General features: G+C 54.0%; 12 protein-coding genes across 12 annotated transcripts; 6 read left to right on the top strand and 6 right to left on the bottom strand.

Moving 5' to 3' along the window:
- Positions 1-194: 194 nt before the first annotated feature.
- On the bottom strand, positions 195-1515 carry An01g14970 (uncharacterized protein; the record flags this gene model as incomplete). Its single annotated transcript, XM_059745959.1, has 3 exons — positions 195-640; positions 708-1017; positions 1090-1515. The coding sequence occupies 3 exons, from the start codon at positions 1513-1515 to the stop codon at positions 195-197; spliced, it is 1182 nt and encodes a 393-aa protein (XP_059599868.1).
- Positions 1516-2777: 1262 nt separating this feature from the next.
- On the bottom strand, positions 2778-4031 carry An01g14960 (uncharacterized protein; the record flags this gene model as incomplete). Its single annotated transcript, XM_001389847.3, has 3 exons — positions 2778-3047; positions 3108-3808; positions 3866-4031. 3 exons carry the CDS (start codon positions 4029-4031, stop codon positions 2778-2780), a joined length of 1137 nt encoding a protein of 378 aa, XP_001389884.1.
- A 707-nt stretch (positions 4032-4738) lies between these two features.
- On the bottom strand, positions 4739-5824 carry An01g14950 (uncharacterized protein; the record flags this gene model as incomplete). Its single annotated transcript, XM_001389846.1, has 1 exon — positions 4739-5824. One exon carries the CDS (start codon positions 5822-5824, stop codon positions 4739-4741), a length of 1086 nt encoding a protein of 361 aa, XP_001389883.1.
- Positions 5825-7220: 1396 nt separating this feature from the next.
- Positions 7221-8650, top strand: An01g14940 (uncharacterized protein; the record flags this gene model as incomplete). Its single annotated transcript, XM_001389845.3, has 2 exons — positions 7221-7784; positions 7850-8650. 2 exons carry the CDS (start codon positions 7221-7223, stop codon positions 8648-8650), a joined length of 1365 nt encoding a protein of 454 aa, XP_001389882.1.
- Positions 8651-9587: 937 nt separating this feature from the next.
- On the bottom strand, positions 9588-11226 carry An01g14930 (uncharacterized protein; the record flags this gene model as incomplete). Its single annotated transcript, XM_001389844.1, has 3 exons — positions 9588-10260; positions 10314-10682; positions 10742-11226. 3 exons carry the CDS (start codon positions 11224-11226, stop codon positions 9588-9590), a joined length of 1527 nt encoding a protein of 508 aa, XP_001389881.1.
- Positions 11227-11684: 458 nt separating this feature from the next.
- On the top strand, positions 11685-13539 carry An01g14920 (uncharacterized protein; the record flags this gene model as incomplete). Its single annotated transcript, XM_001389843.1, has 8 exons — positions 11685-11828; positions 11881-12147; positions 12198-12606; positions 12657-12755; positions 12803-12884; positions 12945-13056; positions 13110-13269; positions 13346-13539. 8 exons carry the CDS (start codon positions 11685-11687, stop codon positions 13537-13539), a joined length of 1467 nt encoding a protein of 488 aa, XP_001389880.1.
- Positions 13540-14480: 941 nt separating this feature from the next.
- Positions 14481-16887, top strand: An01g14910 (uncharacterized protein; the record flags this gene model as incomplete). Its single annotated transcript, XM_059745958.1, has 2 exons — positions 14481-16737; positions 16826-16887. The coding sequence occupies 2 exons, from the start codon at positions 14481-14483 to the stop codon at positions 16885-16887; spliced, it is 2319 nt and encodes a 772-aa protein (XP_059599867.1).
- A 156-nt stretch (positions 16888-17043) lies between these two features.
- On the bottom strand, positions 17044-18793 carry An01g14900 (uncharacterized protein; the record flags this gene model as incomplete). Its single annotated transcript, XM_001389841.1, has 6 exons — positions 17044-17583; positions 17642-17921; positions 17977-18129; positions 18197-18393; positions 18452-18609; positions 18670-18793. 6 exons carry the CDS (start codon positions 18791-18793, stop codon positions 17044-17046), a joined length of 1452 nt encoding a protein of 483 aa, XP_001389878.1.
- A 1281-nt stretch (positions 18794-20074) lies between these two features.
- An01g14890 (uncharacterized protein) lies at positions 20075-21156 on the bottom strand (the record flags this gene model as incomplete). The annotated part of the gene is made up of 3 exons (XM_001389840.1): positions 20075-20122; positions 20187-20689; positions 20751-21156. The coding sequence occupies 3 exons, from the start codon at positions 21154-21156 to the stop codon at positions 20075-20077; spliced, it is 957 nt and encodes a 318-aa protein (XP_001389877.1).
- Positions 21157-21415: 259 nt separating this feature from the next.
- An01g14880 (uncharacterized protein) lies at positions 21416-22453 on the top strand (the record flags this gene model as incomplete). The annotated part of the gene is made up of 2 exons (XM_001389839.1): positions 21416-21750; positions 21817-22453. 2 exons carry the CDS (start codon positions 21416-21418, stop codon positions 22451-22453), a joined length of 972 nt encoding a protein of 323 aa, XP_001389876.1.
- Positions 22454-22856: 403 nt separating this feature from the next.
- An01g14870 (uncharacterized protein) lies at positions 22857-23669 on the top strand (the record flags this gene model as incomplete). The annotated part of the gene is made up of 1 exon (XM_001389838.1): positions 22857-23669. One exon carries the CDS (start codon positions 22857-22859, stop codon positions 23667-23669), a length of 813 nt encoding a protein of 270 aa, XP_001389875.1.
- A 553-nt stretch (positions 23670-24222) lies between these two features.
- An01g14860 (uncharacterized protein) lies at positions 24223-26102 on the top strand (the record flags this gene model as incomplete). The annotated part of the gene is made up of 2 exons (XM_001389837.3): positions 24223-24453; positions 24516-26102. Coding segments are annotated over 2 exons (1818 nt in total), but the record flags the coding sequence as incomplete, so codon positions are not given.

Below are 26102 nucleotides of genomic sequence, written 5' to 3'. Positions count from 1 at the left end.
CAAGTCAGAAGTAGGCCTATGGATGGGAAATGGCAGGAATTTATTACAGAGTGTGCGCGGAGAACATGAGGTAGGCAGCCATGACAGAAGCATGTGAGGCAGCAGCCCCTGATAATTGCGATGAATTCACTGGAATCTAGCGTGGTCTAGGTTCCTTCCACAGTGCTACTACCATGGATTCAGCGTCTTGGCCCTTAGAGGGACTTGGATCCGCGCATCTTATACTCTGGCAAGGGACTGCGTCCTCCGCGATACCATAACCCTGTGTTCTTCACGTCCCTGTTGGTCAACGTCTCCGTTGCGCGTAAACCAAAAGCTACATCTTTTCCAGGGTCCTCCTCCACCCACTGACACCGGCTGAAGGCCGTCTTCAGCTCCTGGTAAGTGAATTCTCCCCGTCCGTGGTAGTGCTGGCCCAGCAGGGGAACAATCGCCTTACTGGCTACAGGCCCGTAATAATGCGGGATGCGCGAGAATAAATGGTGAGTGACGTGGTCGGTCGAGATATGATGGAAGAAATGCGTCCCAATGATGCCGAAGTCGCGGTCCATGGTTGCGGTCGCGCCACGCAAGAAGCTCCACGATTCCGGTGTGTATTTAGGCACTGATGGATGGGTATGATGCAGATAAGTGATCATTACTAGGTACTCAGTCAGATCCTGTTAGACAACTTCATTCGCCGGAGGAAAGGGAAGAGTTGCACATACCGATCCAGTGGTTCACCCATGTCCACGGCACAATATAAACCCAAAAAAGCGTCTCGAAGGAGCCAAACTGCAGATAAAGCTGATAAAGCCCAGTGATCACAGCAAAGCAGCCCAGATCCGACAGCACAATGGACAGCCACTCGGAGGGATAGAACAATGCACCTTGGGGATCGAAATGACTGTGGCGCCACATTGACATACCTTTCTTGGGAACCGCTGTCGGAGGGCAGGTGATGTTGGTCAGGATATACCAGTTCCAGCCGATGGTCTGCTGCAGCAAGATGCGGAGGAAGAGGACGAAGGGCGCATCCTGCCCGATATCCTCGAGCGTCTCGACCGCCTAGCCGATGCTATCGGCATAGGACTGGCGCAGCGGCGGCACATAGTTCAGATCCTTTTCAATGTGATTGGCATAGATATGGTGTCGCCGATGAGTTGACTTCCACGAGAAATACGGGGCAAGGAGGGAAGAGTGCAGTACAAATCCGACGCTGTCATTGAGCACACTCCAGCGCGAGAAGGCGCTGTGGCCACAGTCGTGTGCAATCACCCAGAGGCCCGTCCAGACAATGCCTTGACAGACTCCATACACGTTGACGGTGAGATAGTAGAGCAGTGATGAGTTCCGCACTGCGCTGGTTTGTAGCAGCTGATACAGCGCGATCAGCAGAATAGCCGAGTATACCAGGTCCCGAAACAGGTAGAAGCAGGACCAGAACAGGGACGGCGTGAAGCAGTACTCGGGCACTGCGCGACGAAGGTCGTCCACCGTCACCTTCTGATTTAGATCCTGCATCCCCGCAGGCATACATTAGTCGTTGCAGATATACACAATAGACGGATGAGTATCCCTACCCCTCCTTCTACTAGACGTGTTGGATGCGGTTCTGCGACCGTGCGAAACCCGGTCTTTCCTGACTCCATGATGCAGGGGCAGATTCTTTGGGGACGATTACCGACAATGGGCTTCAGCTGTCTCCCAAACACAACTAGTCAATAACCAGAGTGATGGTTGACCAGGGACAAGCCTTCATCCTTACGATAGGGTGCTTTGATTATTATAATCATCCGCCTCTACCAGCAGGCTAGGATTGCTCAAATAGACTTTCACCAACGATTCAGGCATCCCACGCCGAGCTGAGGGTCAGCCCATAAGATTCATTGCAAATAAGCAAAAGATGGGAGTGTCTGAGTAATGACGTGCAGGAGAGCCCTTCAGGGTCCCACTTGCAGAGACGAGGCTGGGAGGATCCAATCCTGCGTTATCGAAAGCCGTGAAGAACCCGCGGGGTTCCGCGAATCATAGCGATCAATCCAGGGTCTTGGTCGCCTTAGTATCCGCGCGCATCATGTTAAGTGGACCTCGCACTTCGTTCCATTTCGCGCCTGATCAGCAGTGGCGTGCCTCGCCTGGGTGGTAATGCAGGCGAACTAGCTGCCTTAATACTACCTAATACCTCCGTCTACACCCAAAGTAAGACCAGCTTACTAGATTGGTCAGGCTTGACGTCGACCAATCACGCTTTACATTTGCCTTTCAAAACAGTCTTACGGTCCAGAATACCGAGCAAGATGTCTGGATGGTCTTTTCGTGGGAATGTGATGACGAGGGAAATAAATATTGCAGATCCAAGCGCGACAGGGAAAATGTGCTGATAAGAATTGTGAGAATAATGGCGGGAGACAGTCCCGTCGGTAATTGAACTACCATCTATTAGTCCAACGATATGCCACCAAGCCAGGCCCTAGCTAACCCAATTGCCCGACACAAACAAGGACTATCAATGGACTTCAAATATACCCACTATTATGGATGTATCAGACTCTGGCTCGTGTCAATTTGATCTCGGATCCTTCAGACGCAAAGCACCCTGCATGTCCAACACCCTGGATACGAGGGGGCCAGAAGATAAGACATGATTCATGATCTTCAGTAGGATACACTTTTTCTACGAACGCCTGAGGGCAAAACTCGGTATCCTTTGCTGATGTGTATCCAGTCACTTTCTATTGCAATCTATCATGATCATAATATCCGGTCATTATTATATACAATGGTTCTATCGACACCTACGCATCCGTGCCCAGAGCAAACACGTCAGCGATTTCGGTGATATTCTTTCCCTGGGATAGCAGCAATCCCAACAGAATGCGGGACTTCTGCGGGTTTAGGTATCCACTGGCGATGTGGGTGGCGGTGTCGCTGCTCACGTCTGACAGTGGCACTTCCCCATTGACTGTGCGCATACTCTGCACGACAGGGATCTCCAAACGGTTGATGACATCCTCGATAGCCTCATTGAAGGAGGTTGTGACGCCTCCAGCACCAGCCCCGGCAATCTATTCTCATCAGCGTCCATTCCAAGTTTTATAGAGAGAGATCAAGGAAATCACACTCACCACAATTCCCTGGGCACCACTGGAGATGGCGTTGTAGAGGGTGTCGTTGTGCATGTCCTCATAAGAAAACAGAATGTCCACACGGGGGATCTCAGTCACGTTGGTGATGTCAAAGGCCACCTTACCGGTTGGCTTGACGGGCGGGTAGAAGAAGAAAGGGGTGTTGGAGATCATCTCGCCAAGGTAGCCCATCTCCATGGCCTTGAAGGTGTCCATAGTGTTGGCATTGGTCTTGGTCACATAGTAGGCCGAGGCAATGCGATCGTTCATGACCACCATGGCACCGCGATCGCGCGCCGACGTGGAGGCAGCCACCGTCACGGCTTCGAGCAGATTGAAGGGCCCGTCAGCTGAGATGGCCGTGGATGGGCGCATGGCACCCACGATGACAATTGGCTTGCCACAGTTGACAGTGGCGTCCAGGAAGAAGGCAGTCTCCTCGAGGGTGTCGGTGCCGTGGGTGATGACAGCACCGGCCATGGTCGGGTCCTCACATACAACGCGGTTCAGCTTCTTGGACATGGAAATCAGGATGTCAGAGGTGATATCCTCGCTTCCCACGTTGGCCACCTGGACGCCGGCAACATTGGCCACATCCAGCATGGATGGCACCGCATCGATGAGGGACAGGACCCCGACTGCTCCGGAGGTGTAGCCGGTCGTGGCGGTTGAGCTGGAATCGGAGCCCGCGATGGTACCACCTGTGAGTTGCGGTTAACTATCGGTCGCACTACCTGAGGTATACTCGGTCCACCTACCCGTTGCGAAAATGGTCACGTTCGGCAGGGTGGTGTTCATCTGGGTGAAGTTGAGGCCATTGGCATTGGTGAAGACGAAGGTTTCATTGGTGGTCCGCGAGTAGAGCAGCGGAGAGGCCGAGGCGAGACTGGCCAGGGCAGACAGGAGAATCGGCTTGAGAGGCATGATGAAGACGGATGCGATGGTCTCTGCTGGCTTCTCTTCCAATTCATCTTGCCTGGTTTCAGCATTTTATACCCCATGTGCTTGCCAGGCGGCGGGTGTATTCGGAATCCAACCGTGATTGCAGGTGGAGATGATATTGTTTCTGTGGAGGCTTGCTATCTCCTCCTCCACATGGTCTTATCAGGGTTTCTCCACATGGAGTCGACATGATAGACTAGTACTAGTCTCTGTGGCTAGAAGGGAATCAGGGTCCATAGGCTATCTTGTGGGTGGAAACTGATAGGATGATGATTGATAAAGGGCTTGGCCCACCGATATCGGGGGTGACTCTTCCACGATAAGCCCCAACAGCCGGGAAGGTCCACCCGAGGGTGATATTATCCCATGCGATGAGGCAATCCTCAAGAATCCTTCTCGAAGCATCTAGTTATCACCCATGACAGCAATATTTCATCTTATCTCGTTGTCTCGTGGAGATCTCCAGATGTCAATTGGCATGAGCTGGATTCAACATTCGCCCCCAAATTACTAGAGTAGTACTAGCATCTACTAGTTAATTGGCTACTGCTATCAAAACTCTCGGAGCCCAAAATATATCTCCATGTCAGCAAGACGGCGATGCGTAGTACAAGCAGGATGTTTATTCATCGGCAAGTAGTAGTAGTAGTAGTAACTAGTATGATGCTCTCAGATGCAAGTTCCCCCCACTATACCTTGCCCATTTGAAATTGGTGCGAGGTGTGCCCTGTCACCACGCCGGCCGTGTTTCGGATCTCGGGTTTATGAAATGCGGCCAACGACTGCAGCTGCACGGGAGAGCCGATCTGGAGTCGGCGCAGGATCTCAACCACAGCGGCATAGAGTATCTCCCGATTGCCATCCTCAATCTTAACCGCAATCCCCAGAGCCCCGCTGCTACCCAGCCGCTGCGTGTAATCTGAAGCACGCACCCCAATGGCGTAACAGCCGTCCGCTCCCACCTTGCCGATCAGAGCTCCCTCAAATGCCTGCATCAGCGCGGTACAGAACCGACCATCTCCTCCCACCAGTTCCGGATGGCCCGCCATCGCTCGAAAGATGCGACCTAGGGCCTGCGTTCGAGGAGACAGATGATCCGAGGGGACCGCATCAGCCGCATTGGCAATGCGGGCGTAGATAGCGGCCAGATGCTGAAGGGGCAGCGCGGGGGCCGGCAGGTTACAGCCGTCGATGGCCCATTGGACACGATCTGAAGGTAAGCCCGCCAACTCCTCGACGGCGTGGGCAACCTGCTGCTGAAGGGGGTGGGTGGGGCAGTGGTACTCTGCAGTAGTGGCACCCAGGGCTTTGGCACCTGCCAGCATACCGGCATGTTTGCCCGAGCAGTTGTTGGCGATGGCCGTCGGTATCCAGTCTTGCTTGATCCAGGCTCGATTGACAGCCTCCGACAGGGCCGCATGACCCCCACACCGTAAGTCCTCTTCCTGCATATTGGCCTTGCTCAACATGGCGCGAGCACGGGCAAGATGGCGATCTTCACTGCTGTGGGAGGCGCACATCAACGCTAGATCCGCCTCGTTGAAGTCAAACTTTTCGAGAGCGCCGGTTTCCACCACCGCCAGGGCTTGGGCAGGTTTCGCGGCCGAGCGGGCCAGGGTGACGCGCGTGGGATCGCCCACGGCATATAAGATGCGGCCCGTGGCATCGGTGACGGCGGCGTGCACTTGGTGTCGGTTTTCCACGACGCTGCCGCGATGGGTCACTACATAACCGGTAGCGGAGTCGCTCAGAGATGGGTTGGGAGGTACGGTCATGGTGGATGATAGCACACGGGCGACGCAAGATCGAGAAATAACTTGGTCATCATTATTTCTTGTGGGTAAGCAAGAGTCTTATAGGGGGTCCTGCTGTGGTCTGCGACATCTGGTGGATGTGGATGGACGATGATGAAGATGGGGGAACTATTCCCAATGCGGTGCGCGGGTGCGATGGAATGGACAGGAAGAGAATTTTTCATCTCAGGATTGGGGAAATGGTTGAACTCGACCGGTGTGTGTGTGCCGTTGAAGCAGCTGGAGTGTTATCTGTAGTATCTACGGTCTATGCGCATCATCTTCAACAGATCCGACCAGAGTGTGAAAGATGCCATCGAAGAAAGAAAAATAACTAAACCCGGTCGGGACTGCTATCGACAGCCTGAGGCAGTAAGGCAGTGAGGCAGTGAGGCAGTGAGGCAGTGAGGCAGTCAGGTGATGATCAGGCATCCAATCATCTCTGCCTCGCCGCCTTGCCGCCTGGGGTGTCAAGGCGAAGGACCAGCTCGTCATCCGATCGAGATCCATCCCGAATAATGTCCAGGCTGTTCGCAGTGCCTGGTGCTAGTTGTAGATATATGGGTTATGATATCTCACTGTTCTCTACCATCCTTCCTGTTCCTGGCTCTCTGCTGTGGTGTGTATCCGAGCGGGCCGGAAGCTACCGATCGCCGGATTGTTCCGGCCCTTTTCTTATTCCATGGGCTGTGCCCTTACTCTGCCTCTCTTTCTATCTTTCTCTCTCTCTCTCTCTCTCTGATTCGTTCCCAATGGAGAATTCAGGTACAAAGTAATTCCCTCTGGCATGACTGCTTGACATGTCGCCATTCAACATCATGAAGTACTAAGTAGTAGTAGACCAACTACTCTGGACGGCTGATAGCAGCCAATCACGGGAAAGTGGCCACGCACGGGGGCTGTCGATCCCCGATGATCGTGCATTGGCAGAGCCATGAAGAAAGACGGTAGGACAAGCCTCGACCAGTCTCTGCTACAGTGTATCCCCTCCCAGATATGGGGTAAACCCTCAAATACCGTCCGACCCGGTCCCTCGTGCCCCTGCAGATCGATGCCATTGGAGTTGCATCCGGCCTTCGCGTCTCCACCGATGGAGAAGGGAGGGTGAATAATGGCGTCCATGCAAATGGCTCGCTTGACTCACAAGATGTAGTACTTGTTTAATGAAAATAGATGGTGTCTCGACCACTTGACACCACCACGTGCAGACCCTGCAAGGGGAGAGATGAGGAGAAAAGCTGTCCGAGTGACAGCTCCAACTCCACCCTGACCATGGTATAAGAAGGCTCCCCCTCGACCATCTTGTCAATGGCTATTCTCACCAGGGTATCGCATTCTGCCTCCTCCATCTGTACTACAAATTACAACAGAGCTCACCATGCATCCCAGTGCGCTGGTCGGTCTGCTGGCCTTTGCTGCCGCTGCCTCGGCCATCCCCGCCAACCCCAGCCATAAGGCTCACTCCGACTCGGCCGTCCAGAATCTCAAGTCGAAGATCAAGAATGTCGTCGTCCTGGTCATGGAGAATCGTTCCGTGGACAACCTGTTGGGAGGTCAGACGATCAAGGGCTTGGAGAACCCCATCAACAACGGCCCCTACTGCAACCCCTACAACATCACCGACCTCTCCCAGGGCACCGTCTGCAGTGCGGCCAGAGACTACGACTCGGTCACCGATGATCCCGATCACGCCGTCTATGGCAATAACATCGAGTTCTACGGCACCTTCACCCCCGACAATGCGGCCATCGCCCAGGGCAAGCTGACCCCCTCCCAGCAGGGGTTCGTCACGGAACAGCTGCGCCTGTACAGCGCCGATGCCAACCGCACCGAGCTGTCCGTGCAGGTCATGAACTATTACACCGAGCAGCAGGTGCCCGTGCTCACCTCGCTCGTCCAAAACTATGTCGTTTTCAACCATTGGCACTCGGATGTGCCTGGTGTACGAACCCCCCCCTTCTTCCCCTTCCCCACCTTTCAGCTGGCAACTTGCTAACTCAGATTCAGCCCACCAACCCCAACCGGGCTGCCCTCACCTCTGGCACTTCGTATGGTCACGGAACCAACGATGAGGCCTTTGACAACCACGCCTTCCCCCAGCGTTCCATCTTCCAGCAGCTGACCGAGACCGGCCACTCCTGGATCAACTACTGGGACACGGCTGGTGGCACTGGCCCCGATGCCGAGTTCTACAACTGGACTTACACCTCCAACAACACCGACAAGGTCAAGGCCCTGGAACAGTTCTACACGGATGCCGCAGCCGGTGCCCTGCCTGAATTCAGCTACGTCAACCCCTCGTGCTGCGGTGTCGGCACCAACTCGATGCACCCCAGTGGTCTGATCTCCGACGGCGAGAAGCTGATCAAGAACGTCTACGACGCTCTGCGCGCCGGGCCCCAGTGGAACGAGACCCTCTTCATCCTGAGCTTCGACGAGACCGGTGGCTTCCACGACCATGTGCCCCCGCCCCTCGCTCCCCGGCCGGACAACCTCACTTACACGGCCACCACCCCAAGCGGCGAGGACTACACCTTCAACTTTAACCGTCTGGGTGGTCGTATCCCCACTCTGCTGATCTCCCCCTGGGTCGGCAAGGGATATGTCGAGCAAAAGGGCACCAGCGTCACCGGCGAAACCGTGTCTTACTCCGCCTCCTCGATCCTGCGCACCCTGGGCTACCTCTGGGACTTTGACCCTTTCACCCCGCGGGTCGAGTATGCGCCATCCTTTGAGCATCTGGTGCAGACGCGGGCCCGCGATAACACCCCGACTGCCTTGCCGAGTCCGGTGCCCTTTCGGAAGTAAATGGCAGATATTGAATGCGGTAGTGGAAACGTCTAATGCATAATGAACGGAGGGAAAGTAGATCTGAAAAGCTGAGCCGCGTCCGAGATACACATGTTTGGTCAGATATTTCCTGGGCTTAGCACGGTACAGAGGATGATAGGTCATGTATTATTCATGATAAAGCCAAAATAAATAGTATTTGTAATACATTGATGGCCATCGCTGGCTGTTGTTGGACATTCCTTATGATCTCTTCCACGACTATTACTGATTGGGGCCCAATAACAAGCTGCGGAAGAATATTCCAATCACAATTGACATGTCTTGCGGCAGTTTATAGAAATTCCGTAGATTTCAGGCTTTGCACTCCACCCTGTATACACATGACTTTTATAACGTTCTTCACGCAATCTATATACTGGTCTACATCAACCCATCCTGGCTCTCTGAAACATGGTTGAGCAGGAGCAGCTTGCACTCTGAGTCCTACTTTATTTTCAATCCATTCCTAAATACCGTGAGAAAGGCAGGGAACCTACCATTGGCCTTGCCCACCACCTTGTCGAAGAAGGTCTGGCTCGGTCGCTTCCTCAACCCACCGACGCCTCCTCCCGGTACCTCCAGGGTCGACTGGCCCGACCTTCTGCACAATAGATTGAATGCGTGTCAAGAAGCCCTCCGTCTCGAGCTGTTCCGGTGGCGTATTTCGCAGCACCTGCAGAGTGACCCCAGCGAGCAGCACTCCCTCGCGACTCCGTTCGTAATGTTCAAGCGACGCGAGCGCCATCCCGACAGGTCTATACATCCAAGCTCTGAAGCCGCGGATTACGAGCTTTCCCGAGATGCTTAAGGTGCTACAAGATGCATAGTTACGGTGGATAATTATAGGGGTCCTAGAGAGCAGCATTCGCAGAAGAGCAACACTATAGGGCCCCTTGGGCCATCTTTGAGACTACTACATCTGCACTGCCTTCGATTCCAGCTCATGGGTTGAGTTGCTTGCAATGCCCCACTGCACATCCCCATGACCATTAGCAGCCAGATAGTCCTTCCAAGCCTGATCCTCGTTGTCCAGCGCGTGGTCCACATCCTGGAACACAAACCAGGCCAGTAGCCCCCCTAAGACGGCGAACCCGGAGCCAATGAGAAACACGGCCTGCGTACCGCGAAATTCATCGTCTCCCCAGCTGGCGAGGATGGGCTTGAAGACCGCCGTGCCAATGGCCGCCCCCGCCTTGCTCCACGCCGCTGCAAATCCCACGGCGTGCCCGCGAATCGCGGTCGGAAAACTTTCACTGGCTGTCACGACAATCGTCGATCCGGGACCCACCTCTCCCAGCGTGAGGAAGATGCCATAGAGCACAATGAAGAGCGGCAGCGATTTCTCAAAAGGTCCCAGCGCGCCACCTAGGATGAAGCCCAGGGCCGCCTGGAGAAAGTACCCGAGCGCCATGGTCCGCCGCCGCCCAATCCGATCGGACAGGAAGCCCCCGATGAATGCCCCGGGAATGTAGAAACAGTTGATAAGAGTGCCCCAGGCCATTGTCAGCGCCAGAGAGGAGGTCGGGTTCACACGACCGACAATCGTAGATGAAAACAGCCCAAAGGGGTACGAAATGTAGTTATAACTAGCATTGATATTAGAGCCACAACAAGCAATAGCATATACTCAATCACTTACATGAACCAGGATCCGCAAGTGCCCAGCAACGGACGCCAATATCGCTTGAGTGCCAACCAGTAGGGCACTGCTTGCTTCTGCATCGCACTCTTGCGATAGGCCGAGCTGACTGCCATTCGATATCGGAACCAGAAGATTGAGAGCGGCGGAATCACCCCCAGCGCGAGGGATATCCGCCAGACGGCTTCATAATGATGGATCTGTTGGTGAAAGCACAGCAGCAGCAGCAGAGGGACCAGAGCACCAAAGGCGAACCCAAGCGAGGCCGACAGGTCGGCGATCATGGCAAATATAAACCCGCGTTTGTTTCGGACGCCCAGATCCTCGTCGGTGGCTTCTGCAGCTCCAGCCCCGGCGACCGGATACTCCCTGGGGAACGAGTGAGTAACAGATCCCTGATTGCTTGAGATGATAATAAGCGAACTCACCCACCCGCACCCACGCCAGCGATTCCTCTTGCGATGATCAGCATCCAAAACATCCCATCTCGATTCGTTCCGCTCGCACCAGCGCTCAAAGCGATCCCTAGCACTAGGATAACGGTGGTCAAGACTGCGCCAGTCTTCCGGCCCAACCTATCGGACAGGTATCCGAAGGATAACATGCCAATGATCATACCTACCATGAAGGCATTGGACAGACGAGATGCGACAGCCGTGGTGAGAGCCTTTGGGTAGATGACTTCCATGATCAATTCGAGGTTGCCGATGATGGATGCGTTAAAACCGTCGGAGCCAATGGCCAGACCGGAAAACACAATCATCAGCAAGACCGAAAGTTTGGAAGTCTTTCGACGGCTTTGATCTGGGGCCACATCTTCGGCGGCATCTGATGATATCTGCACCTGTGTCTGTTTGGCGGACTGAGCTGCTTCCGTCGTCTGTACCGAGTCTTGATCCTTTTTGCGATCCATCTCAGCGGTCAGCCTTGCGTCTTCCTCGATGGCCTAACAGTTATCTAAACCCGACTGGACCCCGCCATGATGAGGTGTACGTATTTATCTCTGCTGAGCCTTGCCTATCTGTCCCGTCTGTCGGCCGATCCGAGCCTCTTTTCTCCCGCAAGCGACTGCGCCAACATATCTGATAAGGCCAATGAAGCACGGCCTGTCCCCTCCTCGGCCTGAATGGCGGACCAACCGCGACATTCGCCGATAAGCTGCACGTCGCGAAGCGAATGGCCAGCGACTCCAATCAAGGGGAATCCAGCCGGGCGGGGAATCTCTAGCTGGCATCCTTCAGCGCATCTTCCCCTCTTTTCAAGGCCTGCAGGCGCTCGGATCTCCTCCGAACTCCTGCAGAAGCACGGCGATAAATCCATTGTCTGGAACTCTCAAAGTTACTTGTGCTTTCGTTCGGTCTCCGCAGCATCATGCTGGACAAACAGACTGAGTCTCTCCCGCTGGCGGAGGAGATACCGCTACTCCGTCAGCCACCGCATCAACACCGAAAGACTGTTCTGCGCTTTATAACTGGCGCTGGTCTACTATTGCTTACCATCTACACGCTCTTCCCGGTGAGTATGCTTCGCCATCAGGATCAACGGCTTGGATCTAACTCCAGGGCAGAGGCTATCGCCCTTTACCTCCATTAAGCAACCCTTATCCGTCTCGCCATATGAATCCTTCGAGAGATGTTCAATTGAGAATCTCCGACAGACGGGATACTATTTTCTGGATACTGCTACGCCCATCGCAGTTGAGGAGTTCGATGAGCGCCGCAACCGTCTCGCGAGGGCTCTGGTCGCCGATGGGGCGGACGCCTTTGTCGTGGAGCCGGGGTATACGTTTAAATACTATGCCAACGTGAGCCAGCCGGAATGGGAGGTGTGGGAGGTCAGCGCTCTTTCTCCCCAGAATGCCATATGTGTACTAATTCCGCTCAGCCGGAGGAACGCCCCTTTCTTATGGTGGTGCAGCCTTATCGTCACTCGTCGGGCCATGTTACCGCAAAGACAACCTTCCTAGCCCCATCCTTCGAGGCGGAGCGAGCCCGACTGCTGAACATGCCTTTTCTCGAACCGATCGAGATCATTCCATGGGAGGAACACTGGAACCCATACGACACGCTCAAAAATTCCGTCATCTTCTCGGCTCTGGATCGAGCACCTCGACTCATGGTGGACGAGGAAATGAGGGACTTTATCCAACGGGGTCTTGGTCACTCCGGGTTCGAAATCGTCGGGCTGATGGGAGAAGTGGAGCGAGTCCGGCAGATCAAATCCGGCACCGAAGTGGGAATCCTCCGCGCCGTGAACACGGGAACTGTGGAAGCCGTGCGGCAGATGCGGAAATGTTCGTGATCCCCGACTTGGTCGCACTGTGGACGGGCTGACCCTAAATAGGCCTGTACCCCGGTCTAACCGAAAGTGAGATCGCAAGTGCCCTGGACAATACCCTTCGCTCGGCTGGTTTGGAGCCATTTTTTGATATTGTCTTGTTTGGTATGTGTCCGACCGCTGCAAATGTGCGAGGCTGACCGTGGAGGTAGACGAAAATGCCGCCAACCCACATGGTGGTACCAATGGCTCGAAGGTTCTCGAGCCGGAAACCTTTGTTCTGATTGACGTAGGGTGAGCTTCATACGCAGGATCGCTTCCCGTCTCGCCGTTGTTGCTGCTGACCGATGCCAGCGCCCATCTCCTTGGGTACTCGTCGGATATTTGTCGAACATTCTTCCCGCCGTTCCTTGAGCCATCGAAACCGGATATACCCACCCCAGCACGTTTGCGAGAGAAGTTGGAGGTATACGTCATTCCTCACATGCGCAAGAGAGGTAGTTTTATTGACTTTTGTAGGTGTGGGACATTGTCTTTGAAGCTCAAACCCGATCCATAGGGCAGTTCCAGGTGAACGCCAGTGCTGCCAGCGTCGACATCGCTGCTCGGGAGGTGATCACGGACGGCGGGTATGGGGAAGCCTTCACCCATCGTGTTGGCCACGGAATTGGAATCAAAGGTGAGTTGCGACGGTCTGTGTGTGGGCATTGGAGGTGTGTCTGTGGGGTCGGACTCATGCTGATGTTTCGACGTAGCCCACGAAAGCCCCTATTTGAACCAGGGCAACCATGCCACTCTCCTCCAAGCCGGGATGACGTTCACCTCGGAACCTGGGGTGTATCTGGTGGATCGATTCGGGGTGCGGCACGAGGACATCTTTCTGGTGCGGGAGGGTGGGGAAGCCGAGCTGTTGACCGGTCGTCGAGCATATGGGCCTTGGGACCCATAGCTGTTCGCTGTAGGCGATACGTGCAATAGAGGGGATCGTGGGGAATGTTAAGAGAGTCCAATAGGAGAAGCTGCAGCAATGGAAGGAGAGGTGGTGGCGATGGTGAGTGATGCTGTGAATATTATTGTGTCGGGTGTTGCTCTCTGAAGGTGCTTGGAGGAAGCGGAGAGCAATGGAGATCCAAGCCTCAGGCACCAAGCACGGGACCCACGGCTCTCCCGGTCGGCAATTTCTCTTTCCCTCCACCATAGTCGTCTTACTTTACTGTAGTGCTGTGCTTTGCAGCAATTGACGATATTCATTACTGTTCTAAGGACGTTGAATTGCACTTCCAATAACCCTCTGGTATTGAGGTTGATTATTTGAACTGATCTAGAATGATAATGCTTCATAGTACACTAGTCACACGGACTTAAGTTCGATGTCCTGCTTGACTACCTTGAGAGATATATATACAATTTCGACCACACCTACTAACTTAGTACTAGCACTGGTAAGTACCAATGTCAAAATGATGCTACTACTTGCTCCATCTTCCTATTACTCCGGCCAGAGCCTCAGCAACTGCTCACTGCTAGGAGCACTGCCTCCAATACGTGCTTCCAACCATTGATCGAAATCCTACTTCGCAGAAATCTAAAGCGATAGCTATTCCTACACACTGTTCGGCTTGCATTGCTTGGGATGAGTCAGCACCGAGTCAGCTGAGGGCGCTGAGGGCGGAAATTGCCGGCGGATAAAGAAAACAAGCGGCGGATTTATTCTGAGACCGGATTTCCTCTCAGTCACAGTCAGTCCACCTATGGGATCCTACGAGCAAGCAGACGAGCTGTAGCAACCGACTGTCCGATTGAAAGGGCAGATGCGCGGGTTTCGGGGCGACTCCCTACTTACATCCGCCTGCTGAGCTGCGTGCGGAACTTCGCAACAGCAAGCGGAAAATGACGGCCAGCGAGGAAGCCTCCTCCCCCGCCACGCGCGCGCGAAAGATCCGAAAGGTGACCCGCGCCTGCGATGCTTGCAAGGCCAAAAAGAAGGCTTGTACGGGCAACATCCCCTGTGGTCCCTGCTCCCGCCGTCACTTGGCATGCACCTACGACTCCGCCTACAATCGAGGTGTGGCGCTCAGCCCTCCTCCCTCAACATTGCGTCCCAAGAACCATCGTCCACTGCGGGAGCCCGACAGGTCATGTAGCAATCCAGATCCGGCCTCAGATGTGATCCAGCCACTGCAGTCGCCCCCTGCACTTCGTTCAGCCATCGAGTATGTACGGCCAGGCTTGCAGATCAGCCCTGCATCGGGGCCAGGCATACTCCCCGAGTCTGCTATTGTCGATGCATCTGTTCGACGAGGCTCAGTAGACGGGACAGGTCAGTACTGGGGTCCAAGCTCAGCACATTCATTTCTGGGCAGGGTAGTGGAGGACTTGCATGCCACTCCCTCCAAATCCATTGCTCCTGCACCAGAGCCCGATGCCTCAGCAACGGTCTCCATCTTTTCCCACGGTGATCGTGTGGTCCCGGAGGTTCGGCTATCAGATTTTGTCTGGCCAGACCAAACCAAGGCCAAAAGTCTGATCCGCCGATATTTCGAGTTTGCAGCACCGACCTACCGCGTGCTCCATCAGCCTACGCTCCATGCCATGGTACAACGCCTGTACCAGGAGGGCTCGGAGGGCTATCGGATCGGTAGCCAGCTCGATGTAGCATCCCAGGCCGTCGTGCTCTTGCTTCTGAGTACTGCAGCCATGTTCCGAGTCGACGAAGACGGGCGCATGAGAGACGCCGACGACGATGGCTGGCGCAAGAGCGAGCTTTACTACGCACAAGCGGAGCATCTGCTGTCGCTCGAGACGGGTGCCCCTACTCTGGCATCGGTGCAAGCTCGTTTCCTGATGGTGCTGTATCTGCTGAGCTCCTCTCGAGCCCAGAAGGCGTGGTTCGTGTTTGGCACAACAGTCCAGCTGATGATGGCCCTTGGTTTGCACAATCGACGGGCGAGGAGGCTCCATGAAGAAGAAGAGGATCTGGTGCAGCAGGAGTGTCAACGGCGCCTTGTCTGGTGCTCTTACACCCTGGACAAGTATCTCAGCGTGATCCTTGGTCGACCACGATTGTGGCATGACGAAGACTTGGATGAAGATCTTCCCACACGCGTCAATGACGAGGACCTGACGATGCGGGAAAGGCGATTGACCAGACGTGATTGTGTGATGGACGCGCCGGTCTTTCATGCGGTATTGGCACAAATTCTCACCCAGGCAGCCAAAAAACCCTACGTTCTCGCGGGTCTCTCCGATCAGATGGAGATTGAGACCATCCGAGGCCTGTGTGGTGAGGTCGCGAAATGGCAAGCGGAACTGCCTCCTTTTCTTTCGGGGGTCATCCAGCCCAGTAGTTTGGTTCCGGTGTTTCGGCGCCAGCTGACTGTTTTGCAGCTGGCTCGTTATCATGCCTTGATGTTCATCACGCGACCTCTCTTATTGCGGGATTATGGGCAAATGTGGCCTGAGCACCGAAGCAGTTACCGATACCACCTGCATCTGTGTCTCACCGCAGCGCGAGAAGCAATCGAATCGATCCTTGGATTTGTGCGCGAGGATGAATTGTTTCCAGCATTTTGGTACTCACAGTACATCGCATTCAATGCTTTGTCCATCATCTATCTATACCTGATCCAGGTCAGACGCAACCGTCTGCCATCTGCGAGTCTCGACTTCGTCGCGAGCCCGGAATACGCCTTGCACACGGATTTGGACGAATCCATGTTGTATAGACTGTCTGAGACGGCAGTGACACACCTCGCCGACGCAACAGCTCGCAACGCTCCTTCTTGGAAATACAGTGTCATTTTGCAGGGTCTGCGACACGAGCTGGCCCGCCTTGGGCCCCCAATATTGGAAAATGACGACGCTCACGCTACAGAACCGATTGCGTTATCCCGTCCAGTTCCCGAATCGATTCCTCGTCCGACCGAACATGGAGGTGAGACGGGTCGCCATGAACAGCAGGCAGGGCCCGCCGCAGTCGGAGATTATAACCTTGATCCGAACGGGCTGCCGCCCATATTCGCGGGGCTGGACCCCGCTGTTGATCCAGGGTTGCTCGATCCGAGGACCCAGTCCCTCTTGGACACTTTCGTTATGGGCGAAAACGTGGTGCTTGACTTCTGGCCACAATTGGAAAGTCTACCTATCAGTAAGTCTTATCATGCCGGCGTCGATGAAGGCCATCAATAAGTGCTAATTGACCCAGCATATCCCGGTTGATATTGGATGTGATACAGGAGCCGAAGTGCGACTGGGCTCCGACACCGTCAACTACGGGACTTGTGTACACCTATCATAAGAATGTCCGGTTGCATCGTTGTACAAGGAAGCCGGACAGCATATCTATGCAAGAGCTACAAGAGGACCGCTTCACACAGTAAAAATGTTGGGTCTTGAAAGTTGGTATGTTGCCCTTTGATTACACCCTGACATTTGTCACATTCTCAACTGCCAATTACCAGATATATTTGTAACGGATCTGACCGTCCTCGTCCTCCGCTCTTTGTGCCTTCACGTTGAGCGTATGGAGATATAATGCCAACAGCCCCGTCAAGACAATACCGGCTGCAGCAAACGCCGAAAGGGTGATTCCACCGGGCCGGTACTGCGGCGAGTCGGATGTGGGAAAGAAATACGAGCCGTATATATTAGAGGAGTTACCGAACAGGTTGACCAATGCGTACACAATGGCCCGCTTGGTGCGCGTCCGGGGTATCGTACTGGCGATCCAGGCTTGAACGACGTTGAATGCAGAATATGAGCCAGCGCACATCAAGAACATTCCGATGTATCTGACCGCAGTGGCTCGTGACGAGATTACCATGACGTTACCCACGATGTCCACAATTAGAGGCCACGCGATAAGAACTGCGCGCTGGCTCGTTCGATTCGCAATGAAGGAGTTGCCTAGAGCAGTGATGAAGCCGAAGACGTAGACTGGCGCCGTGATCAACAGTGTGATGATGTTGCTGAATCCCAATGTTTTGACAATGGTCTAATGACACATTAGTATTAGAACGGGGATAGTGACAAACATGTTGTTTAATGCTCACAGGGAAGAAATAAGTCCAGCTTTGAGAGGTGAGCTGGCAGACTTGGATCAGGATCAACATCCATGCCTTGGGATCTAGGAAGGCATCACGCAAGCCCTCACGGATGGATCCATTCTCATCGACCTCATCATTTGCGGCGCGGGCGAGACGCCATTCGGCAAAGCGCTGCTCCTGTTCCGATAGCCACTTCCGCTGCCCGGAGCGAGGAAAGTCGGGGAGAAGCGCGACGGCGAGCAGGCCGGCCACCATTGTGCCAGCCCCTTCAATGATAAATAGCCATCTGTCCGCGCAACGTTTAGCTATACGCGGTCACACTAGGCCGGGAAATCACGAACCTCCAGCCTTCCAACCCGCCCTTGCCGTTCAATCCACTCATAACGCCTGCGGCAAACATGCTGCCAAACCCGTTGGCAATGGTGTTTCCACAGTACACGACGGCTACTCGCACCGCAATTTCGGACGGTTTGTACCATGAGCTTATCAGTAACCTGGTGGTACCACTCGTCAAAGTATGTTCAGAGATAAGGTCATTTGCTTTTCGTAAACTGTACTTACAAAGCCCCCGGGAAGAATGGTGACTCGGCGAACCCGAGGAATATACGCACACACATAATGCCAGCAAAATTATGTGCTGCAGCCATGCAGATTGAAATTCCTCCCCAGATAAAGATTGCTGCTGGGATGTAGCGGGAGGGTTTCAGACGTGTCAACAGAATGTTACTTGGCACCTGGCCTAGCAGGTAGCCGACAAACTTTGCATCGATCAAGATCAGCATTGTTTCACATCTAAAGATTTGTCTTTTGACATACCATAATGGCTACCGCAGTTTGATACTGCGTGTCCGAAAGGCCTAGGTCTTCCTGTAGCCCGCCCAGACGGGCATTGGCGATGTTGGAACGGTCCAGAATGTTGAAAATGAATAACAGGAACAGCGAAGAAATCAGGTGCAAATCGATCTTGCGCACCACTGTCTGCGGTCAGCATCGTACGATCACCCCAGTAGTATGGAACCAGCGTATAGTCTTACGGCGCTTCTCCAGGGCCCGTTCTTCCTCCGGGGTCAAGCCCTCGAACGATTCATCCACCACGTCCAATGGCTTCCCAGTGGACTCGACGTGACGAGATGATGCTTTAGTGTCAACCTCTGCCATGCTGCCGGACTATGTGGGTATGTCCTGCCGGGGCTACAACAGCCGATATCGGAACAGTATCAAAGGCCAAGGCCACAAGGGGTTGCGAAGGACGGATATTGAATTCGGCCTGTGAATGGGCAGATTTATACGAAAAGCAGAAGACGAGAAGGAAGGACTCGACCTCCTTCATATCTCAGAGCATCATGTCTCTTATATTGCTAGCAGCTGCAGTCGGGCTGTACCCCAGATGCCATGACACTATCTCCCATCGTTAGTGCGGGGTCCCCACGAGCGGGAAAAGAGCGGATATTCCCCCAGTCTGGGGTTGGCGACTGGCACTAGCTAGACCGAACTTGTTACGGGGTCCTCGTATCGACAGATCAGCATCAGGCCAGTGTTTATTCCACCCGAGGCTCGTGTGGTTGACTTGTCAGCTTCCCCAGATGGGGTCCGAATGCTTCGACTATGCTTAGATACTGTCTCCAATGCTTAGGCCATTGAGTGCCTGGAATGTATCAGTCTTCACATCATCTCTACTTCTTCAATCAACAGTGTCGCGTAGGCAAGTGCAAGGTAATCCTGATCTATAAATCAGTTGCCGGGCATTTAGCTGTTCTACCGTTGTATACCCTAGTGGTTGCATTTCGTGCTTCCGTTTCTACCCTAGCGGTCGGCAGCTTAACTCGCTTGCCACCCGACTGGGCCACGACATGGTATTTGAAAGTTTACCTGGCATTATTATCGCTCAATATTCCAAAGCTATCCGACATTTCCGTTGTATATCCGCTTCCTGCTGCTGTAACACCAGCTCGAGGTATGTAACTCTTTCCCGACAGGGTCAGATGAATGGCACGATTTTATGTCAGTAGCCTGTCCCATATCCTCTCTTTACGTCATGTGAGGATAAAGCTAAGATTCAACACGATGACTCGAATAGCTCATTCCGTAATAGGGCTTGGGCTGACCTGACTTGGCTGGCGCTGTATTGTGGCCGTTAGTTATGGCTAGGATATTGCAGATACCAATCGAAGACACCATGCAGGTATCACCATCGCTATAGGTTTAGGGTCGAATCCCTAGTCAGATGTTATTTCTACTGGACGCTTTCTATATTACACTTCCTCGGCACGTGTTCTTCTAGAGTCGTCTTCTCCCACGGTGTTCTTCATGTTCATCAATCTCCTATTGCCCCGGCCTGCATGATATCGCCAAGATTCCAGCATGCAAATCAGGATGATGGGTAGTCTAGGTTTGCAATGTTTTGGCCAGACCAGCTGGTCATATGGTTAATGCTCAGCGCTACAAGATGGCAACTCCATTTGGCGGGCTAGCCACTCCTCCGGGGACCTAGTTGGAGAGCAGGATATTAATGATTACGGATAAACAGATCACAATCGGCAATATAACGCACCTTTAATGGAACGCTGGTGAAGAAGAATGACCAGCGCTGCCTCTTGCGACACTCAACACTCAACTGCTCCAAATCGAACATCTCCCCGATCGGAAGCCCCCAGCCGGCCAGCAGCCACTCATGTAGCCAGTACTTGGAGTCCTGGCACGGCCAGGCCTCAAGGCTCGGGGTGTCACTAGCGACAGCGGCAAACTCCTTGTCCCAGAGCCACCGGAGGGTGGCCTCCGAGGACTCGAGTCCGATAGCTGGAGGTGTGGGGATCTCGGCCAGCGTAGAGATTTCGTCTTGAGATAGTTCTGCATATCCCCGTCCCCAGCCTGCTCGGATGAACAGGATATCACCAGGCCTCAATTCTGTACCCTGGGCCTGGGCGACTTCCTCAAGAACAGCGACTGTGATTGACTGGGTCGTGAAAGGCTTCACGGGGACATGGTTGGCCTCCGCCCAAGCGACATAATCTAACAGGACACCGCGTCCGATGATGCCACCGGTTTCCACCCATGCTGCACGAACCGTCAGAACAAACCTATCCGGGGATCATGATCTTCGGATGGAAATACGCACCGTGAATCCCATTGACTTTGGTGGTCAGAATGTCGTCGAGGGTACGGCCGTTGAAATACAGTCGCTGTTTCTGGTAGCCAAAATGCCGCAACCCGTCCCACTGCGAGCTGGCCTGGGTGTTGAAGTGCAGGATGTCATCGTTGACAGAGGTGGGGGCGATGTTGGAGATGGTCTGGGTGAACGGGATGCGATCGAAGGCGGGCGTGGAAATGCGATCCAACGGCCAGTCGGTGGAGATGCGAACCCCATCGCGGATTTCGCTCGCGGCGGCACAGGTTCGGTCGGGGGTGAGGAGATTCAACATGCCACACTGGTCGTTGGGTCCAAATAATCCCCATGCATTACCGGGTGGGCCCGTCTTATTGAGGGGCAGGTCATCGAAGGCGGGCTTGTTGTGGAACGGCATTGCGTTGCGGCGATGAGACTCGGGGGTGTTTGGCGGGGTAGAAGGAATAGTGAGTGGATCATGAGAATGATAATGAATGAATTGCATGCATCTGAGGGATCCAGCAATCATCTCCGAAAGTTCTTCCTTTATCCGCCGCTGGTCTGTCGGATATCCGACCCACTTGTTGTGCTGCTTTGACTATATCAATCATCACCACCATCAGACCCATCTGCTATATTCCTCTTGTTTAAAAATATAGAAAACATTGTCGTATATCATGTCTTTACCATCGCACTTCACCATCAACACCGGGGCCAAAATCCCTGCTGTGGGATTCGGCACCTGGCAAGCGAAGCCCCTTGAGGTAGAAAACGCCGTCGAAGTGGCCCTCAGGGAGGGTTACCGCCACATTGATTGCGCTGCCATCTATCGCAATGAGACCGAAGTCGGCAATGGTATTCGCAAGTCCGGGGTGCCCCGCGAAGAGATCTTCATCACTGGCAAGCTGTGGAACACCAAGCACGCCCCGGAGGACGTGGAGCCAGCCCTCGACAAGACCCTGCAAGATCTGGGCGTCGCCTACCTGGATCTCTATCTCATGCACTGGCCCTGGTAAGTGATTGTCTACTCATCATCCGGGATCGTCTGGTGGAGACTAAGCATTGACCCCTTGTACAGTGCCTTCAAGGGTGGCGACAAATGGTTTCCTCTCAACGACGATGGAGTGTTCGACTTGGCCAACATCGACTACATCACCACCTACCGCGCCATGGAGAAATTGCTAGCGACCGGCAAGGTACGCGCCATTGGCGTGTCCAACTTCAACATCCGCCGGTTGGAAGAGCTGCTCGGCCAAGTTTCCGTTGTGCCCGCCGTCAACCAGATTGAAGCCCATCCTTACCTGCAACAGCCGGACCTGCTGCAATTCTGCCAGAGCAAAGGCATTCTCATCGAGGCCTACTCGCCGCTCGGCAATAACCAGACTGGTGAGCCGCGCACCGTCGACGATCCACTCGTGCACCGCGTGGCGGGCGAGCTAAGCTTGGACCCCGGACCACTGTTGGCCAGCTGGGGGGTGCAGCGTGGCACTGTCGTGCTATCCAAGAGTGTTACCCCCGCTCGAATTGCAGCTAATTTGCGAGTCCGGGCATTGCCAGAGGGGGCTTTTGCGCAGTTGAACTCGCTGGAACGCCACAAACGCTTCAACTTCCCGGGGCATTGGGGCTATGACATCTTTGAGGAAGTCGGTGAGGAGGCGGTGCGCCAGACTGCACTGGCTGCAGGCCCCAGTAACAAGGTTAAGTTTACTGTATAGCCGATCGCAACGTACTTTAGAAATAGAATTCAGTGTTTTTTGATAAGTTTGCATAACCCGATGCAACTAGCCGGCCACCCACGCGTCAGCACCTTAAACAGCCGGCCAGATCCCTGGCAGTGGTAGGCTTTAGCACGCCCATCTAAAATGACTGGCTAACGGTTCCAACCCCAGCTTTCAGTCGCGCGGTGCATGAGGCTGGTTGGTCGCTCAGGCGGATGATCCGGGGTTCAACGTAGCACGATCCATGGAACATGTGTCAGGCGAGGTGAACGGATCCGAGTGCCGGAACATCTTCATCCCCCCCGACTTCGTTCCTATGTCGATCAGCACATGGCATATATCTCAGGGGGAAGTCGCTTCTTAAAATGTGCCTGGATGACGGTGTCGCTCCCCAGGGAAGATGGCCAATTACTCGGCCCCCGTTGAGGGCATCGCCGGGGGCTATACGGGCAACAGCCTGGCTGTCCAGGCGGTGCTAGCCAGCTTGTTAGCTTGTGCGTTGTACAGCTCAATCGAACTTATTATCCTCGTCTTTCTCACGTTCCACGTCTATGGGGGACTGTACTTCTGGAGTCTACTTGTTTCAACCGGGCTTGGCATCATCCCGCAAGCCATCGGACTGCTGTTGAAGTACTTCCAGCTGGCGCCGCTATGGATTCCAGTGACGCTATCAACGTTTGGCTGGGCTGTCATGGTCACCGGACAGTCTGTCGTACTATATTCGCGACTTCATCTCATCTTGTCGAATCGAACTATTCTCCGCTTCGTCCTCTACATGATCATCTTTGACGCCATCATCCTGCAGATTCCGCAGATCATCTTGTCTTATGGTGCCGTCTACGGCGGGGTTCGATTCGCATATGTCTATAACATCTGGGCCAAGGTACAGCTCACGGGCTTCTTCGTGCAGGAGGTGATCATTTCGACGATCTTCATCCTGCAGACGTTTCGGCTGCTCTATCTCTACCCACACCGGAGCAAGCGGAGGACAAATATCATGGAGCAGCTGCTGGCTATCAACACAGCGATTATCTTGATGGACATCTCGCTGTTAACCTTGGAATATTTGGACTTGTTCATCTTGCAGACCTCGTTGAAGACCTTTTTCTATACCGTCAAGTTGAAGCTGGAGTTTGCGGTGTTGTCGCGGCTGGTTTCGTTTGTACATTATGATCCCGAGCTAGAATCATCGACTTTTACTGGCAGCAATTAGAATTGGATTTCTTAAACATCATTTCGTCTACTGCTGCTTTGAATGTTCTTCCTAGCCAATCTACCATGGCGTAGGTCCTACAGAGCAGAGACGGCTCGAGTCACAGCCGGTGATGTAATTGTCCACCCGTGACAAGCAGAGGGGTATTTTCGCCAGATATAATCCGACGTATCAAATGGTCAACAGAGAAAGCGAATAGATAGCGCAAATGCCATGAAGAGAATGGCTTCTGGCGCCTCCAGTTCTTCCCTTCCCCCGCACGAGACTTTTCCGCCGATGGAGAAAAGACGTGGCGGAAATGTCGGAAATACCGACGGAAATGCGGCATGGAGGGCATATCTGCATCATGTCCAATACATCTTCCAATCGGCATTCTGGTCAATGCCCGTAAAGTAATCCGAAGGATGCGGAGTCCGGACACACGAGCATGCTGGGGTAAGTCTTCCCTGTGGCCGGCATCTCATAAACTTCAAGGAAACCCCCCCTATGGGTTTCTCCTCACTAGCGATCATCTCACTTTTCCTTCCTCCCGTACGCCACTGTGCATTGCAAGATGGCATCCGTGGCAGTTTCTCCCATTCCTTCGTCGCTCTCTTCCCCTAATGGACTGAGTGCATCGTCACCCGCAACGTCCGTAGATGAGCTTGATTCGGAACCTGCAGAGGAAACCATTCACACGATCAACCACCTTATACAAGCTCGAGCCAAGGGACGTCATGGCAACGAGCCTATTGTCGCTTACCCATTGTCGGGTACTGAGTACACATACTACACCCCCAAACAGGTGAGAATACCTCCGTAACCATTCACTAAGGCAGGGAAAATACTAACTAATCCTGCCAACAGTTGGACACCCTGGTGGAAGCCGCGTCGGTCCACTATTCAAAGGTCATCCCACAGCGACAGTCTTCAGACGAGCCCGTACAGGTTGTAGGATTGCTAGGTCCCTCCGACTTTGAGTACATGATCACCTTGCTGGCCATTTCCCGTCTCGGTCACACCGTTCTTCTGCTATCGACGCGCATCGCCGAAGATGCCTATGTCAGCCTGATCGAAAACACCAAGGCTGCCTTTCTCATCACATATCCCAGCTTCCAGGCGGTAGGGGAGAGAGTGGCTTCACGGACAGCCATTGTACAGCAGCCGGTATTGGCGAGTGAGAACTACGATTTCCCCGGCGCAGACACCCTCTCCTTGCCGCCAGCCCAGATGGATGGCAGCGTAGACGCAAAGCACATCTGCTGGATTATCCACTCAAGCGGCTCCACCGGCCATCCGAAGCCCATCTATCAGACGCATGCCGGAGCCTTGAAGAACTATGCCAACAACTTCGGCCTCCGGGGGTTCATCACGCTACCGCTATTTCACGCGCACGGCATCAGCTGTCTCTTCCGAGCTATACACTCACAGAAGTTGATCTACCTTTACAATGCGAATCTGCCTCTGACAGCCCCGCATCTACTGGCAACTCTCAAGAACCACCAAGAGATTGAGATCCTGTATGCAGTCCCTTATGCCCTGAAGTTGTTGTCCGAATCCGACGAGGGCCTGCACATGATGGCCCGTCTGGAGCTGGTCATGTTTGGAGGCTCGTCCTGCCCGAAACCCATTGGAGATAAACTGGTGCAGAACGGAGTGCGTTTGGTCTCCCACTACGGAACCACCGAGACCGGTCAACTGATGACTTCCTTCCGCGAGCGGGATGATCTGGACTGGGACTATGTTCGCCCGGGTCCAACCTTGTTGCCATACTTGCGCTGGGAGGAACATATGTCGGGGATTTACGAGCTGTGCGTCTTGGAAGGCTGGCCCTCTAAGGTCGCCAGCAACCGGCCCGACAACTCATATGCAACTAAGGATCTCTTCGAGAAGCACCCGACTAAGCCCAACGCGTGGCGCTACTACGCCCGCTTGGACGATACCCTGGTTCTGGAGAACGGCGAGAAGGCAAATCCACTCATTATCGAGGGCGTGGCACGTAACGATCCCAACGTTGCCGAAGCGATTGCCTTTGGGGCCAACAAGCCTCGTCTCGGATTGTTTCTCATCCCAGCAACCAGTAGCCGGTGCCAGACAGATGACCAACTGATTGAGGCGGTCTTCCCGGCCATCGAGCGCTGCAATGCGGAATTGCCGGCTTATGCCTATATCTCCCGGGATATGATCCATGTTCTGCCCGCAGATGCGCCCTATCGAAAGACAGACAAAGGCACGGTCATTCGTGCCGCCTTTTATCGCGATTATCAAGACCAAATTGACCAGATCTACGAGGCCGAGGATGCGAGTGGTGACCAGGTACTGGAGGGGGCCGAGCTGGAAGCATTCCTCCGTGAGCAGCTACTGGAGGTCGCTCCCGGTATTGATGCCTCTACCTTGGGTGCAACCACCGACATCTTCAGTCTGGGCGTGGATAGTCTTCAGTCGATTCGATTG

This window comes from Aspergillus niger (assembly GCF_000002855.4).
Source record: "Aspergillus niger supercontig An01".
NCBI lineage: Eukaryota > Fungi > Ascomycota > Eurotiomycetes > Eurotiales > Aspergillaceae > Aspergillus > Aspergillus niger.
The sequence above is the reverse complement of the archived record's forward strand: the minus strand, read 5'-3'. Positions and strand labels throughout refer to the sequence as shown.